The 18,627-nt window shown below is 48.2% G+C and overlaps 2 protein-coding genes across 4 annotated transcripts in view; one reads left to right on the top strand and one right to left on the bottom strand.

The window, feature by feature from the left end:
• LOC118774034 (reticulon-3-B-like) overlaps positions 1-2,941 on the top strand; it is a 21,984-nt gene extending 19,043 nt beyond the window's left edge. For all 3 annotated transcript variants that reach the window (XM_036523136.1, XM_036523135.1, XM_036523134.1), the window contains 3 exons: positions 7-53; positions 247-305; positions 756-2,941. In XM_036523136.1, the coding sequence (XP_036379029.1) occupies positions 7-53; positions 247-305; positions 756-804 (155 nt within the window). In that variant the 3' untranslated portion in view covers positions 805-2,941. The remainder of the gene's footprint in view (positions 1-6; positions 54-246; positions 306-755) is intronic.
• A 1,037-nt stretch (positions 2,942-3,978) lies between these two features.
• On the bottom strand, positions 3,979-10,272 carry LOC118774584 (uncharacterized protein C11orf95 homolog). The gene is made up of 5 exons (XM_036523938.1): positions 9,811-10,272; positions 7,565-8,075; positions 6,961-7,268; positions 4,745-5,251; positions 3,979-4,355 (listed from the first exon to the last, which is right to left on the bottom strand). Exons 1-5 carry the CDS (start codon positions 9,965-9,967, stop codon positions 3,979-3,981), a joined length of 1,860 nt encoding a protein of 619 aa, XP_036379831.1. The 5' UTR covers positions 9,968-10,272.
• Between the last annotated feature and the right edge of the window lie 8,355 nt (positions 10,273-18,627).

Here is an 18,627-nt window from a genome sequence, read left to right as displayed (position 1 = left end):
CTGTAGCTGACATCCTGGTCTTCAGCTCGCCGCTGGTCTATGAGAAATACAAGGTGAGTGTGTGTGTCCTCTGTTGGGTCACAGCTCTGATCGTGGGGAAACTCTTCTGGAACGTTCCTCGCACAGGCGACGGCGTGAGGCCGCTGTGAGCCAGAAAGACTTGTTTGAGGAGAGATTAAAATTCCGCTGCTGGCGACCCTGCGGGGCGAAGCACAGCTTTAAAAAACACTCTCATTCTCTCCCCAGACCCAGATCGATCGCTACGTTGCCATGGTGCGCAATCAGATTGACACCACCCTCGCAAAGTAAGGAGCAGTGTGTGTGTGTGCGCGTGTGTGCGCGCGTGTGTGTGCGCGTCTGTGTGCGCATGCGTGTCTGTGTGCGTGTGCGTGCACACGTGTGTGAAATAATGTGTGTGTCATAGAAATAAGTGATAACTGAATGCAAAGTGATAGTAGGTGCCTCAATAGCACCGATACAGATCTGGTTAAACTGCCTGTATGTGATTTGCTCCTGTTGGGATAGGAAGTGTGGCTCATTACTCAGAGGTTGCGGGTTCCATGCCCAGGCGGAACACAGCCACATTACCCTGCAGATTTCATAGGGCTACATCCATCCATGTTCATGGATAACCTGTAAAAATGCGGTCCGTGCCAGTTGCCCGGCTACGCCAGGCTAGTTTAATGTAACGTAATGAGGTGGTGTGGTTATGTAATGAGGCAGTGTGTAATGATGTGATGCTCTCGCTGCTGCAGGTTGCAGGAGAAGCTCCCGGGGGCAGTGAAACGCAGTAAAGCAGACTGAAGAATCCCCCCCCTCCCCCCGCCTGCTCTCCCCCCTCCGGCCTCCTCCACATCACGCACTCTGCACCAGCTCCTGAGTGAAAGCTATTCTCTGTAGAAACCGGCACACCTTAACTAACACTGCTTCTGTCCGCCAGAGCCGCCAACACACCACGAGTCTCTGCTTCAGCTGGGGGTGGGGGTGGGAGGAATGAAGCCCTAAATGGAGATATCTCCCAGACACACACACACACACACACACACACACACACACAGACAGCAAGGTGGACTTTGTGAACTAGACTGAATCTTTGCCCTGGTCCTGTAGAGACTGCAGAGAGGAGTGGTGGTGTTGCTCTGTGGAAAGTGAATGTCTGAACTCTGGCTAAAGAACAGGAAGCCTCACTTCCTTACATGCCCTCTCATCCCCCACAGCGTGGGAGAGAATATTCCTGTCGCTTTTACATTTAAAGCATCATGCGATGCTCTTACTCCCAGAGGTTCCGAAAAGGAGCTGCCCCCCTCCTGATCCTCCCCTCCCATCACCTGAGACAGGTGTGTGAGCTCACCTGCAGTGCACTTAGATGTTTCACAAGCAACACATGCAGGCTGAATAAAGGGGGAAAACCTGCAGGTGGACCAGCTGTTGCCGTCTAGTTCACCGCGGCTCTCGGTCTGTTCTTATGCATTCTGTAAAAATGTGTATGTACATAAGACTAACACTTTCTGCTGTCAAGGCAACATCCTGTACTCTCTCTTAGCTCCTAAAGACCTCCTTCCACTAGATGTACTTATCACAGGTGTTCTCATCCACACAAGTAATCGTGAATATTTATTATTATTATTATTATTATTATTATTATTATTACTATTATTATTATTCCTGAGCCAGCTGCTGAAGGCTGTTTTTCCTCTGCAGTGGAGTTGTTGAAACCGTTTTCAGCAGAAATGAGGGCAGCTGTTCTGCTCATATTACTGCCCTCTGGAGATGGGAGAGTGAGGCTTCATGAACCCCGAAGGTTTCACGAACCCCGGAGCCTCCTCAGTCAGAGGGATGCTGGTGCAGAGGACTCATCTGTCACTCTCTGTCCCTCTCTCTCCCTCTGATTACGCTCTCAGCTTCAGGGTTGAGCACAGCCTGGGCTGGGGTTACCTGTAAGAGCATAACCCTGATCTGGCATTTCAGTGGAAGGGAGACTCAGCCTTGAGCTAGAAGGCTGAGGCTGATCCCAGACCAGTCCTGCCGTGGCTTTGAGATAAGCACCAAAGCCCAGCTGCCTCAGTAAACACTGTCTCACCTGTACACACAGGTAATGCGTAAAAATGCAAGCTAGTACATAGGCGCATCTGCTAAACAAAAATATGTGGAATTTTGAAATGACTACTTATAGGGTGGCTAGGACTCCAGCTCTGCCATTCAGCTGTGCATGCTGGGTAGGGTATCCCAGAATGCTCTGCTCACACATCTAGCTCATCAGTCTGTACCTGCTGAATTTCCCATTAAGAACATTCCTGCTGGTCATAGACCTCTGCATGGATCGGTCAGTGGCCAGGACACCTTAATAAGATGCTCTGCAAATCTGCTCTCCACACCTCTTTCCCCTGGATTTAACCATTTCACCTGAAAGAGTGAAGACTTCTGTGGGCATTACTGTGGAACTGTGGGTCTCTCTCTGTGTCTCTCCTCGTTGCAGAAGAATTTGAGGATTTCAGTGTTCCCCTGCATGCACATCCATACGCACACAAACCCAGTGTTCAGCATCTGTGCGTTCTAACAGACCTTAGCAGAAGCTCACGTCGTAGTGTCTAGACATTGTTTCAGTGATCACAATGTGGAGAAATGTTTTTTTTTCCCAATATTTTATCATTAGTGTTACGACCTCAAGATGACACCTGTTTTTTTAAGCTAATAAGACTGTAGCCCCCTCACCTCTTTGTGGCGTGAAGTTTCATTGGCTCCTTGTTGTTCCAGTAGGGCGGGTCTCGTGCTCTTGTTTCAGGGTGGTTAGATGTACTAACATGTGAGCGCGGTTTGTGGTGAACTGTATCTTCAGTATGTGTTTGAGAGCTTGGAAAAAAAAGTTGTAAGTTTGAAAAGGAAAAAAGTGGTTCCTGTGCTGATGTCAAAGTGATATTAATAAAAAAAAATGAAAGTATGAGCTGCCATGGTGATGTTTGTCTTTTTGGAGGGGGGAGAATGTCCTCAGCACCCTGACACATGCAGTATGGATGTTTTATGTCTTTTTTGTTTGTTTTTTGGCCTTCTGGGTGACAGTCCTGACAGCAGCCCTGGACATGGCTCTCCTAATGTGCACCAGATGACTGATGTCAATAACCACCTTACTCAACTTTTCACTAACAGCTGCAGACACACAAGTATGTTTATCATGTCTGTATGTGGAGAAAACCACGCAGACATTTTGGGTTTGGACAGTACACTTAATACACCATGACAATGTCCTCATTCTTTATGGGAGGACAAGGGTTGGGTGGGTGAAGAGACAGCGCCCTCTGCTGGCTATTGAACAAAGTCCTCATCCCTGTGCTGTGAGGTTGTACACTTGAGTACGGTTCTCTGTCTGTGAATGTGCATCTGCATCGATGAATGTAAGCTAACTAAGTGGACATGAGTGAATATGTAATAATGTACATACTGATCTGCTGACACGGGCAGACACAAAGAAGATAACAGCTCAGAGGAAAACTCTAAAGCCTGAGTCATCTCCCTCCCCCAAACCTCCACTCCCCACATTCTGCAGTTTATTTTCATGTTTTATTTAACACTGCCTCATTTTCCTGTAGCCTCAGAAGTAGAAAAGCATAAAAAATAAGAAACCTCCTCCTGATGCGCAGAAAGCATGTGAGCATGTGGACAGACGTTACAATTCTGTGCAGACTCACAGATCGGTACAAAGCGTGGATCGGCTGAAACACTGGACTGGGTGAACAGGGTGAGCCATCCAGCTTGTATAAAGATCAGTGAACCTGCCGTGCATCTGTAGCATTGACAACTAAAAAACATACCCTGACTTATGCTAGGCACCTTCCCATCATGCTGTGCAGCACATAGGGTCCAACTGGGTTCATGATGATCTTGCTGCAAAATCTCCCTCTTTGGAGACAGGGCCAAGGGCCTGCTTTGGATAAGGGCCTGCTGAGCAAATTAAATAATGATCCACACGCCCAGCGTCTGGGTTTAACGCGTCCGCTGGCCCGGCCCGCTGTGCCCGCTGAGCGCGGAGGGCGGGTCCGACAGCGCTCTGTGGGTGTATCGGGACAGCGCCTCGTCCCGCTGCTCGGCGTTGAAGGCCAGCGAGTCGGGGTGCACCTGCTGGATGTGCCGTTTGATGGTGCTGACCTTCAGGGTAGCCAGCGTTGCCCCACACACCATGCAGACGAGCCCACGCCGTCGCGGGTCGTAGTCCATCAGGAAGTCCGTGCGCCAGCGCGCCTGGTAGTTACGCCGCTGGTCCCTCCTCAGGTGCCGCCCGAGCCGCCCCACAGCGGCCTCTCCCACCCTGGGTGCGGCCTCAGAGGCGGGGCTACCGTCCACCTGCTCCACTTTAACACCCCCTGCCGAGAACAGCAGAGGGGAAAGAGAGAGAGAGGGAGAGAGAGAGAGAGAGAAAGAGTGAAAAAGAGAGGAGGGAAAGAGAGAAAAAGAGAGGGAGGGAGGGAGAGAGAGAGAGAGAGGGAGAGGGAGAGGGAGAGAGGGAGAGAGAGAAAAAGAGAGGGAGGGAGAGAGAGAGAGAGAAAAAGAGAGGGAGAGAGAGAGAGAGAAAAAGAGAGGGAGGGAGGGAGAGAGAGGGAAAGGGAGAGAGAGAGAGAAAAAGAGAGGGAGGGAGAGGGAGAGAGAGAGAGAGGGAGAGAAAGAGAGAGAGAAAAAGAGAGGGAGGGAGAGAGGCCGTCAGACCAGCACAAACTCCCTCAGCAGCAGACACTTCAGCCCGGCTCAGTCTTACCTTCCTGCTGTTGGCTTGTTGTGCCTGACCCCGCCTCAGTCACACCTAGCCCCGCCTCCATCATGCCTGGCCCCGCTTCTGCCGCACCTGGTCCCACCTCCGCTGTGCCTGACCCCGCCTCCGCTGTGCCTGCCCCTGCCCCACTTGGCCCCGCCCCCCAGGCGTCGGCCAGCGCACGGCGCTCGGCGCGGCTCAGTGAGGCGCTGTCGGGGTGCTGCTGCCGGACGTGGCGGCGGAAGGCGCTGACGGTGGCGACGGGCAGCGGCTGGGAGCACACCATGCACACCGCGCCCCGACGCCCTGGGCACCGCGCCACCAGGTAATCCAGCTGCCATCGTCGTGGAAACCGGGCCCGGGGGATTCTGCCCCGGGTCGGACGCTGGGCACCCCCACCCTCACCGGGGCCACGCCCACTCCCTCTGAGGGTCCCGGCAACAGAGCTGGCCTCTCCTTCGTGTGGCTCCGCCTCAGATTTGATGGATGTATCCTTCCCCTGAGCGGTGGATTCTAACGGTGTGCAGAGGAATGAATGAGAGACGAGACAGAGAGGAATTTTAAATCCTTTTCTCTCTCTCTCTCACAGAACACAGGTGAGAATATCATCTCCTACTCTCTCTCACAGAACACAGGTGAGAATACGATCTCCTACTCTCTCTCTCTCACAGAACACAGGTGAGAATACGATCTCCTACTCTCTCTCTCTCTCTCTCTCTCACAGAACACAGGTGAGAATATCATCTCCTACTCTCTCTCTCTCACAGGACACACTTAAGAATCGTGGTTTCCGCTAGGATTTTTTTTGCCGGTCCGGTGTCCAGGAAGAATTTATTTTACCAGACAAATTTGAAACTTACCGGTCACATTTCAATAATAGTCTATGTTACAAACCCAAATATAATGTACACCTAGGTTGACGAAAGAATGACAACTACCTCAAATCAGTTTGGCTATTTAATGAACAGTAACGATTAAGCAAAACGAACAGTAACGATTGAGCAAAATCTCAACATTAGCCGCTAGGCATTAGGCTATTACGAAACATCTGTAACCTGTTTAAAAAAATGCTAGGCATCAAACTACATGGCATCAAATGTAGCTTATAGGCTACCAGGTAACATTTTATTTTCTCCTTTTCTCATTGTGGCAAAGTCCTGCTGCTGACTTGAAATCAAACGTGTCCAATGTGTCTTTGCAGCTTGCAATGCGCATAAGCCGCATTACTCTCCTCCTCCAGACGACTTCGCAGTGCCGTCTTAATTCGATTCTGCAGAGAGAAGCCCCTCTCTGCTGGCACGCTTGACACGGGCAGAACACAGGCAATTTTAGCCAGTGTATCCCAGTCGGGGTACAACTCACTGAACTCATAAATAGGCAATCGTTATAGCTAAATAAATAGCCTTCGTTATAGCTATGTTTTGTATGAGCATTATTACCAGACATTACATTTTGACCGGCAAGTTTTTAATTTATCAGTATTTTATGAATTTTATTAGGCAAAACAAGTAATTACCGGATAACGGAAACCCTGTTAAGAATATGATCTCCTATTCTCTCTCTCACAAGACACAGGTAAGAATATAGTCTCCTATTCTCTCTCACACAGCAGACAGGTAAAATTATTCTCTTGTCCTCTTGCCCACACTGACTGACTAATTGGATTTGTTACTGCAGTGCAGTCCTGAAGCTGACTGATAGCGTGTTGGTAATCAGTGAGCTTCAGATCTAGCCGGCCAAGGAAACTCTTTTCTGGATTCTCTCTCTCTTCTTCGTTCTCTCCCCCTCTCACACCCTCTCTCTCTCTCTCCCTCCCTCTCTCTCTCTCCCCACTCCCTCCCTCTCTCTCTCTCTCTCCCCCTCCCTCCCTCCCTCTCCCTCTCTCTCTCTCTCCCCCTCCCTCTCTCTCTCTCTCCCCCGCTCTCCCCCACTCTCCCTCTCTCTCTCTCTCTCTCCCTCCCTCTCTCCCTCTCTCCCGCTCTCCCTCTCTCTCTCTCTCTCTCCCTCTCTCTCTCTCTCTCTCTCCCTCCCTCCCTTTCTCTTTCTCTCTCTCTCTCTCTCTCTCTCTCTCCCTCCCTCCCTTTCTCTCTCTCTCTCTCTCTCCCTCCCTCCCTTTCTCTCTCTCTCTCTCTCTCCCCCGCTCTCTCTCGCGCTCCCCCGCTCTCTCCCCCTCTCTCCCCCGTGATGGCAGGCGTGTGCCCCCGGCCTGCCCCCCGGCTCACCTTGCCTCTGTGCCCAGGTGTGCAGGATGTGGTGTCTCTCCTCGGCGCTGTACAGCAGGGAGACGGGGTGCAGCTGCAGGACGTGACTCTTGATGTGGTCCAGGTGCAGGGAGGGCAGCTGCCGGCCGCACACCATGCAGATCAGCCGGCCCTCCTCCCCGCGGTACTCCATCAGCACCTCCTGCCGGAACCAGGCGTGGAACGAGTCGTTCAGGTAGCGCTCCAGCGTCTGCACGGGGGGGCCGGGTGAGCTGGGGGGGCCGGGGGGCTCCCAAACCTCAGGGGAAGTGGGGGAAGAGGCGGGAATGCTGCTCCTGGAGGGGGCGGCCTTCCCCGGCGTCTCTGGGCCCAGCTTCCCTGCGCGGTACCGACAGGGAGAACGATCGTCATGGTTACAAGGAGAACGATCGTCATGGTTACACCAACAGAAACAGGAAGTGTTAAATGTGGAAGGAAAGACCTATTCACTCTGACTATTTTAGAATTCAGGAGCTTCTATTTGCGACAGACACAGCACTCATTTAAATGGTGAAAAGTGCACCAGGGTCCTTAACTGGCGTGATCAGGTGGGTAGCATCTGCAGCTGGATACATCTGGATTCTACACTGAACACGCATTCTCACCTGTGGAGAGGTACGCGGAGTCGGGCACCCCCTCCTGGCCCTGCCCCGCGGCGGCGGGCGTGCGGTCGGGGCTGGGCGCCCCCTGCAGGCGGAGGTGCGAGTCCCAGCCGGCGCGGATGGCCTCCTTTTCGGCGGAGCTCCACAGCAGAGACTGCGGGTGCTTCTGCTGGATGTGGCGCTTGATGGTGCTGAGCTTGAGCGTGGCCAGCGAGCTGCCGCACACCATGCACAGCATGCGGTGCCGCTCCGCGTCGAAGTCCATCAGGAACTCCCCGCGCCAGTACTCATGGTAGTACCGCCGGTGGTCCCGGCCCGGGATCCGGCTGCTGCCCGCCCGCGACGCCCGCTTCCCCGCCTTCCCCCGCGCCGGCCCCGGGACGGGCGACAGCAGCAGGGGCGTGTCCGGGCCCTCGCTCACGCTCCAGTAGCTGGTGCTGGCCACGCCCTCTTCCCTCTGCTCCGGGCTGCAGCCATTCGCCACCCCGCCCTCTTCTGGGGAATGACATCACACAGGTTAGGCCACGCCCATTCATTACAGAGATTACACACAACGCTCCTCGAACACTCCTGTCAGCATCACGGCCTTTCCCAGCTGACAGCAGCTGAGATCAGGGCTCAATTTGCACAATTACAGTTCGCTTCGCTCAAGCATTCTCTCCTTCTCTCCCTCTCCCTCCCTCCCTCCCTCCCTCCCTCAAAAGCTTCCTCTATGCAAAAAAATTAAAAACAAGCTCAATAAAACACCCAGCACTGTGATCAAAATAGCTTCCGTGACATTCCCAAACATCTCTGGCCTTTGTGAGAGACCACCTTTACACAGAGCAGGTAGAATAGCCAACGATCCTACCAACAAACTGACTGCGAGTTCCGTTCTGTTGAGATCTGGTCACCAATAAGCAACATCGTGGAGCGTTAAACTCATTCGTGCCCAGAGGCGCACAAATACTGCGTCATAACGCAGGGAGATTTTTATCCTTCTAATTTACATTTAAATATTTACGTTCTTACATTGTGGTAGGCTTATTTTATTGTTGTCAAATGTCTTTGGGTTCACGTGATATGTCATGTCAACGTAAACGTTAATATTGTTTAACGAACTGGCAGAGCCTCGGGTGCAAGGCGTTCGCGTTCATTCATTGGCTTAAGAGAGCGATTCCGCTGCTGTTCACCTCATCTCCACCACAGCACACCCGCTGCCCGCCGAGGCCCGCCGAGACCCGGCGAGACCCGGCGAAACCTGACCCACCAGTTAACATATATCTATACGCTGTCCACTGCAATAAACATCAACACAACACGGATATCAGGAAACGAAATTATGTTGATGTCTTAAGACACCAGCAGATAACGTGTGCAGCAGTGAGCCATTAGCGGCCAGGGAAACCGATTTGCTCCGGATGGTTGCAGGTTTGAAACTCGGGCGGGGTACTGCCGTTGATTATTAAGCTTGATTCTGAAACTACATCTCGACAGTAAACTATTTAAATGGCTAAGCTCTTTAGACGGGTCGTACTCTATGTTAAAAGCTGTAAGCTACACAAGTCGCCCTGAATAACGCCGTCTGTTAAGCGAATAATGCAATAATAACGCCACAGAAACTCATCTGGATTAATACAATATGACTCCTGAAATAGGAGAAATGACTCCATGAAGTCAGATCCTTTGATGGTCACGTATGAGCTCACTGTGGTTCACTTTTGTACACAAAAGCGGTGTCTGTTTTACTGTTTTACTGTGACACGATAATGCTCATCTCCTCAGCCACGTCATAGACACAGGGCACGTCCCCGATCGCAGCTATCCCCACGCCGCATTGTTATCTATCAGAAACGGCTGCACTGAATTCTGCGCCAGGCTGCTTGATCGTCCGAGCACGATACTGGATCTGCATGAAATAGTTTGGTTCATCATTGCTATCACAGCGATAATTTTTTGACATGACTGAGCGCCGGTATTTCTCAGCTGCAAAGGCGGTTGTGTTTGTGCGCGGAGACGTACAGCGGCGGCGGCTTCGGTCGCAGTACCGTCGGTAAGCGCTAGGCGGTGATTGCAGTCCGCAGCTGGCACTTAGCAGGATATTTCGCCTTTGTTTATCTAAGAGCCAAGCAGAATGGGGCCATGCTGTTCGGCAGTCATGCCCCACACACGGATTGACACTGAGGACGGGTTAAACGCGTGGGAGAAGTTGGAACGTAAGTGCCGAAAGGAGAGAAAAGTTGGCCTGTACCTGCTGCACTGAGAGCCCAGTCGCTCCGCATTTCCGTCGCTTCCTCCTCGACGCTCAGCACTACTGAGAGAGAATGTGTTTGCTCTGCGCACGGGGGAATCTGGGACTCGGATATTCTCTGCTCTTTGTCTTCCATCACCGTGTAATATACTGGCATAGAACAGCGCTGATCCTTCTGTATTTTGCAGAATAATCGGAGGAGGGCTTTTTAAGACCATTCGGGGAGCCATTCATAAGAATAACAGGCGCCCATAACTGTATGCTACTGTACGCTATCTGTATATCCTGAACTCCCCTCCCCCGAGCGGCGCGGCGCGGCGCAGGAGCAAAGTTAACTTTTTTTTTTATCGATACAGCCGGTTTAGGTTTGGTTGAGCGCGGCGTTCACGGCAGCAGGAGCGACATTGTATTTCTTTACGGATAAGTGCACTGGCCTCCTGGCGTGCTCTAAGAGCTTGTCTCTGGGTGGGGAATCGAGCTAGGGGCCCCTAGGGCTCCTTACGGGGCTCCTGGGTAAATTTAAAGAGACAGTTGCGCCTTTCGCGAAGTTACACGCTCATCCTGGGGGCCAAATATTGTGACGCAATTTGTTGATGGAATCGCTTATTGTTATGATTAGTGGTAGTAGCACTGCTGTTTTTAATAATGAAAAATATATACGAAATATATAATAAATATTATACTGAAATAAGTCTACTGTCGTTTGTATTTTATCTTCATAATGTTATTCTATAGCATAATATTATTATGATTCCTTTAAAAACTGACAGAATTACTTTAAAAATATAGTGAAAGAACAAACCATTATAACACTGACTGAATATAGTGTGAGCGCATCTTCGGAGAGACTATTTTACAGTCACTGCTGATGGAAATTGGGATATAACTGTATGGCCAATCGGTATTAACTCGTATTTAATTAAGTAGCAAGAAGATGCTTAGGCTATTTAAGACAGAGGCTAGTAAGTGTTTAGGCTATGTAAGAGTCGTTGCTCATAGGCGGTCTCAGTTCTGGTCTTGATTGTCGAAATCCCCAAAATGTAACCTGTTCCCTGCATATATTTCAAAACAACTGCTCAGTACTGGTAAATAAAATAAAAAGTAACGTCATCTTTTGTAAGTGAATGAAAAAGCATATTATTGCAGAGTTGATCAGTACTCATTGCCGTGCTTACAGCTGTGGAAATTGCAGAAGCCGGTGTTTGCTATAGGGATCCGGGGTGACGGGTTTTCGGACAGAAGAGGACTCGCCCCGTCCGGCAACTGTGTCTACGCATGCGCAGATCCTAACGTCCGCGTCAGAAAACTGACGTCGAATGCAAGAAAACAACACAACCAGAAGCGAGAAATACACAAAAAAGAAGAAGTAACTAAAACGGCAAATTTAGTTCGTATCCACAATTACCCGTTACGGCCATTTTCTGATGTTAGCCAGTTTAATATTTTTTGGCCAGTGTCCACTGTCTTTCATACGGACCGTGAGTGACCAATAAAAGGGGTTTTAACTGTAATCAAAATGCCCGCTACTGGCAATGTACATGGCGACACTGACGCTACATTAATTCATATAGCAGAGGCTCTCCAGAACTCTAGCGTTCTGGTGGCGTGGTAAAACAGCGTTGCGGGTTATTTACCTGCCTTTTGCCCATCTCATGTCAGCTCCCAGTATGCAAATAAATATTAATACTTTTCATGAACTGAATTTCAATCAGATGTAAACTTACTGAAATCAAATATTAAAATCGAACTCAATCATAGTCATTTACTTCATTTTACACTGAACATGACTTAAAAGTGAATAAAGAAAAGCATTTAACATAAACTTACAGTAAGACAAATATGAAGATAAAACATGGAACCAAAGGAAACATTGTTTCCTCAAGATGTTCTCATATTCCAAGATGAAGTTACCCCCCCCCCCCCCCCCCCCATAGACAGTGCTAATTGGACTGAAGAGTTTCATTAACACCAGGATTTAGTCAAACACCTTCCATGGCCTCCTCAGTCACCAGCTCTACACATCACTGAGCCTTTATGGGAAGTTCTGTAATGCAGAGAGTAGAGTAGAATTCCACTTCTTCCATCTCTCAGAGACAGCGCTTTCCTTCTTGAAGAATAGTCTGATATCCAACTAGAAACAGCCTAAAACCAAAGCTGTTTTGAAGGCAAAGGGCAGCCCAACTCAATATTAATCAATAAACATTTATATACTGGTGTATGGCTATATATTTATTTATTGCTTTACAGTGACTTGGATGCTGAAAGACGTTTTGTGTTTTTCATGTTACACATTTATTGTGCTGCATAATTACAGATTTAGCATTAGCAGAGGTCGACACTTTTAAGACAATAAATGTCACAGACTGTCACCATTATGTAATCTGTTTAAAATTTTACAGAAGTCATGTTATGCTTTAATAAAACATACATTTATATCCATAGCTTGCATTTAAGCAAGAACAGACAGTTGCCCATGTGATGTATGATCCAAACACAGCCGGGACCTTATGAGCTGCCCTCTGACACGAGACATGTTTCCTGGGGCTTTACACACATAACTGCACGTTTAGGCTGCTCTCACACGTAACCGTCTGGCAGGTGACGGAGCTCAGAGCCTGTGCTGATTAAACGTTAATTTTGCAGAGACACCAGACAGTGGCTGTAATTCTTTAAGCCATGACTTCTCATTTCTTAGAAGCCCATCCAATGCGACAAATAACTATGAGACAGCATAACATAGCCAAAAAAATTACCCAAATATGTATAACCTTCTGATCACTAGCTTTGGCTTTAATGATAGCCATTTAGTGCTTCCAATCAAAACTTCTGTATTTACCACCTGGCATCCAGACCCAACAGCACTGTCAACTTTCAACTGGGTGGTGATGATCAATCATTCAATCTAATTTTAATTGTCACCCTTAAAATTCCAGTATTGCTTCCATTTACATTTACATTTAGTCATTTAGCAGACCTTCTTATCCAGAGCAACTTATAAAAGTGACAAGACAGCAGAGCAGAGTCCAGACTAAATCGAGTGTCTTGGAATGACAGGAGGAGTCATTACACAGCGTTTCATATTCTGTTAAATGCCACAGGTGCAAGATGAAGTTTGAGGTTACAGCAAATGTGTTTGATACAGCATGGATGTTTAGAGTTCAGTGTGAGTTGAACAAAGATGCAGTCTGACTCTGAACCAGTGGGTCTTCAGTCAGGGGTGGAATATAGTGAGGGATTTGGTAGCTCTGAGTGTTGTAGGGAGCTCATTCCACCACCGGAGGGCCCGAGCAGAGAACAGACACGAACAGGGGGATGGACCCTTTCAGAGAGGGATGCATGGGGACTGGAGGTTGTGGAACAGAGCAATCTGGCAGGATTGTACGGTTTCATGGACTGAAGGTAAGAGGGTGTGGCTCCTTAGGCTAGGACCAGAGATTCGTGTTTTATTCTGGCCCCTGTCACAGCTGGTGAGCACTTATAGAGAGGACTTAACTTGGCACAACACAAAGGACAGTCCTTGTGAAAAGATAACAGAGTTTTTTTTTTTTAATTATCAGACACTCGCTCATACTGAACAGACTGACAACAAAAATAAAAATACATAACCTCACAGCAAGGATATGCAATATAATCCAGTGTTTACAGGGGGCAGATGCATTTCTACAACATGATTTTGATTTAGCTGAATATGTCCAGACAGAAGTCTGAACCAGTAAGATCTATGCACAATACCTGGTTTTGTAGCTGGTAACCTGATAGTTACAGTTCTGATTTCCAGGTGGGACACTGCTGTTGAACCCTTGGTCAAAGTACTTCTCCTAAATCACCACAGGAAATGCCCAGGTGTGTAAATGAATATGGATAACATTAGAAAGGCTGGCTCATTATACCCCTTTCCCACTGTAGAGCTGGAACCAGGCTAGCTCATTATACCTCTTTCCCACTGTAGAGCTGGAACCAGGCTAGCTCATTATATCCCTTTCCCACTGTAGAGCTGGAACCAGGCTGGCTCATTATACCCCTTTCCCACTGTAGAGCTGGAACCAGGCTAGCTCATTATATCCCTTTCCCACTGTAGAGCTGGAACCAGGCTAGCTTGTTATACCCCTTTCCCACTGTAGAGCTGGAACCAGGCTAGCTCATTATATCCCTTTCCCACTGTAGAGCTGGAACCAGGCTAGCTTGTTATACCCCTTTCCCACTGTAGAGCTGGAACCAGGCTAGCTTGTTATACCCCTTTCCCACTGTAGAGCTGGAACCAGGCTAGCTCATTATAACCCTTTCCCACTGTAGAGCTGGAACCAGACTGGCTCATTATACCCCTTTCCCACTGTAGAGCTGGAACCAGACTGGCTCATTATACCCCTTTCCCCCTGTAGAGCTGGAACCAGACTGGCTCATTGTACCCCTTTCCCACTGTAGAGCTGGAACCAGACTGGCTCATTATACCCCTTTCCCCCTGTAGAGCTGGAACCAGGCTGGCTCATTATACCCCTTTCCCCCTGTAGAGCTGGAACCAGACTGGCTCATTATACCCCTTTCCCACTGTAGAGCTGGAACCAGACTGGCTCATTGTACCCCTTTCCCACTGTAGAGCTGGAACCAGGCTGGCTCATTATACCCCTTTCCCCCTGTAGAGCTGGAACCAGACTGGCTCATTATACCCCTTTCCCCCTGTAGAGCTGGAACCAGACTGGCTCATTGTACCCCTTTCCCACTGTAGAGCTGGAACCAGGCTGCTCACTATATCCCTTTCCCACTGTAGAGCTGGAACCAGGCTAGCTTGTTATACCCCTTTCCCACTGTAGAGCTGGAACCAGAGGGGACACATGCAGAACATGCACTGTCGCTCTCTGGCTCTCTGACTGGTACCTGGTACCTGGTACCTGGACCCTGGAGGGGGAGGGGGGGGGGTTCAGGTGGAGACACAGTGAGGTCAGGAGTGTGCTTCCACAGGTCATCCACCTGAAAGCTATCTTACCTGCCCTCCTCCACACCCAAAAATACCTTTTTGGGTCAATGATTCCTTATCTGGGTGGTTAACCTGTAACCCGCCAAGCAGATTGCAGCAGATTGCTGTGTTAATCTTAGAAGGGGTTGTTTACGCACTGATGCCCTAATAGTGGCTGTTTATACTTTGAGGAAAGTGTCATGGTGGCTGGTGTGGAAGGATCTGCTGCAAAGCACTGAACAGCACTGAAGCGTCAGCCTGACAAAGCTGGTGTACACATATACACTGTGCCACAACGGTCATGAAAGAAAACATTACTGTCACACAGCATGGATATAGTGCCCAACAATGTTCTCTAAGAGAAACACAGCATTATATCACATTAATGTACACTCAGTGCCTGACTACCTCACGGCCTCTTGTAAACTGACAAACCGAAGATCCATCATCCTCCAGTCCGTATGCCTGTGATGGGCTCAGTCTGCCAGCGCTTCGCTCCAACATCAGCAGTTTACCTTTTCATGCTCACCTGGAAGGTACCTGCCTCTACCTGCATGATGACAGCAGCAGCATATGCCAAATCAAAGAAACAAAACAGAAACTGCGTGGTATGTGGTGTGTGTGTGAGTGTGTGTGTGTGAGTGTGTGTGTGTGTGTCTGTGCATGTGTGCGTGTGTGTGTGTGAGTGTGTGCGAGTGTGTGTGTGTGAGTGTGTGGTGTGTGTGTGTGAGTATGTGGTGTGTGTGTGTGTACGTGCATGTATGTGCGTGTGTGGTGTGTGTGTGTGTGTGTGTCTGTGCATGTGTCTGTGCATGCGTGTGTGTGTGTGTGTGTCTGTGCATGTGTCTGTGCATGCGTGTGTGTGTGTGTGTGTGTGTGTGTGTCTGTGCATGCGTGTGTGTGTATGATGTTTGCGTGACCCAATCCTAACAGCATGCTCACAAAACCATCCCTCCGTGTGGATCCCATTACACCATCTACCTGAAGAGACAGCTGATAGCTACAGCCTTCAAAAACGGTGAAAGTGGAACCTCTGTTCAGAAAAAGAGAGTCTATGTTCCAATCCAGACAATTCATTTAGAAGATCTAGAGGACCCTGGGATTTTTGTGAAGCAAACACATCAGAAAGATAAGTTTAGACTTTAAGGTGTTCGGCTACATGAAAATGAATAGGGATATTCATGAGTAAACTATAGCAAGTTGATTCTAGTATGCTGTTAAACAAGCACTCTGTTATCAGTTACCAGTGAACAGATTTCTCGGTTTTAAAGCTCCTATTGACACAGAAAAAGCTGCTTATGCCATTTATTTTGCATACATTCTTTAGGGGATATCTGTCTCAGTACACTCAGGGGCTGCCACTATTTCAGGTTTGATGTAAACATCCTCAGAAGCACTTCAGCAGCTTCTGACTCTCAGTGTTTAAGTCTGCCAGCCTGAGATTTACAGATGATGCACGCTGGGTTTAAGGCAACAATTAATTCGAGAACAAAAATAATCCAAAATTCAGTATTATTGAGTTTCGTTTAAAAATACCCTATTTTTAAATGTTTGACTTTTCAAAAGAAGAGAAATAAAACATAATTTGACAGCCTTGGTCATTACATTGGAAACAATTAGAAAATGGTCTTTCTGCTTCAGAGAGGCGTGTGTGTGTGTGTGTGTGTGTGTGTGTGTGTGTGTGGTGGGGATGGGGTGACCTCTGGGTGACCTCTGATCTCCTGCAGCACTTGATCAGGTGATTACTAAGGTCCAAAATGATCACTGGCACCATTTCTCACACTAAGCAAACTGGATGAAAATTTAAATTAACATCAAAGAATAAGTGGTTAATGGCTGCTTTTTAAAACTTGATTACCCTTACCATAACTGTACTACATTTAATCAAATGTGTTGGATCTTCAACGTTAAAGAGGTGTGGTAGCAACATTTCACCATTAGTGGTGTTGGAATTAAAGGGTCAAAGGTCAGTGATTTGTGAGGGCATTTGTTTAATATGGGGATGATCATCTGGAAAGATTCGTCTCCAGCTCTCCAGTGTACTGGATTAATGTTTTTCCTTCTTTTGCTGCTGGAGGTAATCAGAGCTCTGTCCCACACCTGCCACAGGTGCGTTTCAGCTGGTCGAGCTCCGGGTTTCTCTCAGAACCTGATGTACAATCTCTCTCTCTCTCTCTCTCAGCTGTAGGCATGAAGAGGGTTTTACGCTCGTTGGGTAACTGCTGATTTTGGAAAATATTCAAATAGGGTGACCATACGTCCTCTTTTTCCCGGACATGTCCTCTTTTTGGGACGCATTTTTTAGGTCCCAAAAAGAGGACATTTCCAGGAAAAAGAGGATGTATGGTCACCCTAATTCAAACATTTTTCAGAACCAACAAAGTCTTTTTCCAGCTCATCCCGCGGCCCTCTGCTGAAGACTTTGCTTCTTCTTTGTTGCACATCTACAGAGGGAAAACATTAACGATATAGCAGGATCCGCTCGGAAAGGCTGGTTACACGCTGGCAAACAGGTCGAGATGCTATCACACCTGTAGGACTGCTGAGCTAAGGATGATTCTCCTGGACTTTCCTGGGCTGTCATCTGCTCTGCTTCACATCCCTGCTATAGAACTGAGCCCATAGAACAAGGCCTGAGTCAGCTTTTACTGTGTCTCTAAGGCACGCAGGACACTCCATTCATATCATTTAGCGTGTAAAATGATATTCAGCCAGATGCACCTAATAGTACAGCTCAGAATAATTTATTTGGAAACAGTAGCACCCAAAACCATACTACACATCGACCGTGAGGCAGGTACATGCTGTGTTTCGTACCCCTCCTGCCCCACGGGTACCAGGTGTAAGAGTGTAATGTGCAGCACTGTTATCAAACGGTTAGTAAACAATAAGTGCGGTAAAGACAGAAGATGGATCAAAGGAAGAACAAGTGTAATTCACTGTGCCCTAACACCGCATGAACCCAACCATGCAGCAGACATGGGCCATAATATTGACTTAAACCGCGTGGCCTTTGTCTTTCTGTTTAGGAGGTGAAGGTCCATGAGTTCTGCGTCTTTCCGCGAATTGACACTGCCTCCTTGTTGGCGCTGGCGGAGAAGTCTAAAATGCTCTCAAGGGGATTTCATACTTTTGGTGTGAGATTAAAATCGTGATTTGCATATTTGTTATGAGCCTGTAAGGAGTACAGAAAGAAACTATGAGCATTGAATATTTACACACGATAGCCTGGTGTACAGCCATTTTTGCATATCTACATTTGGAAAAATCTGAATACGGAATGACCCGCCTGCGTCAAGAGCGTGAGTTCCCGGTACAATGATCTGAAAGTGTGTTTGGACCTTGGAATTCCACCATAAACGCTCACCGTTGCATGTATGGCTTCCTTATCTTTTGTAGGTTATTATATCAAGCATCCGTTTTTACTTAGACGTAATTTATGCGTTAAAATGGTTGTAGAATGATTTAGAGTGTTAGAACGATTTAGTGGTAGAAAATAAGTTGACTCCGACTAGCTCGTCAATTGAGGCAAACGTTATTCTTGGAAAACAGAACACTGGCATCCACATAATAGACAGCTGATAACCATTAACCCCCTTTCAATCATTGTTACAATATCCCCAGTTTAAACACCATGTCACCGGCTGAAAAGGCTTGTATACGAGGGGAAAGTATTTAGTCCAGCAGTGGAAAATTAACTCCCGCTGTGAGCGACAGCATTTCTATCACTGCGCACGGTCACTTTTTGACTTCACTTAGTGAAGGAGAGTGAAGGGACAGTCTTGTTTGTGGCTCTGGAGTTTTGAACTTTTCTGAAGTCTGTTTTCTTGCATATTCGACAACATTCTTTCGATATTTGGCGCTTG

Source organism: Megalops cyprinoides, chromosome 3 (genome assembly GCF_013368585.1).
Source record: "Megalops cyprinoides isolate fMegCyp1 chromosome 3, fMegCyp1.pri, whole genome shotgun sequence".
Taxonomy (NCBI): Eukaryota; Metazoa; Chordata; class Actinopteri; order Elopiformes; family Megalopidae; genus Megalops; species Megalops cyprinoides.
This window is presented reverse-complemented; position numbering and strand designations above follow the sequence as displayed.

What these genes read in the sequence shown, in the direction of transcription:
- LOC118774584 (XM_036523938.1), bottom strand. Translation starts at nt 9,967, where the DNA reads ATGCCAGTATATTACACGGTGATGGAAGACAAAGAGCAGAGAATATCC. An exon ending in GGTGAGAATGCGTGTTCAGT is followed by an intron (nt 7,269 to 7,564) that starts GTAGAATCCAGA and finishes CTCCAGGAGCAG; the next exon opens with CATTCCCGCCTCTTCCCCCA. An exon ending in CACCTGGGCACAGAGGCAAG is followed by an intron (nt 5,252 to 6,960) that starts GTGAGCCGGGGG and finishes GCACACCGTTAG; the next exon opens with AATCCACCGCTCAGGGGAAG.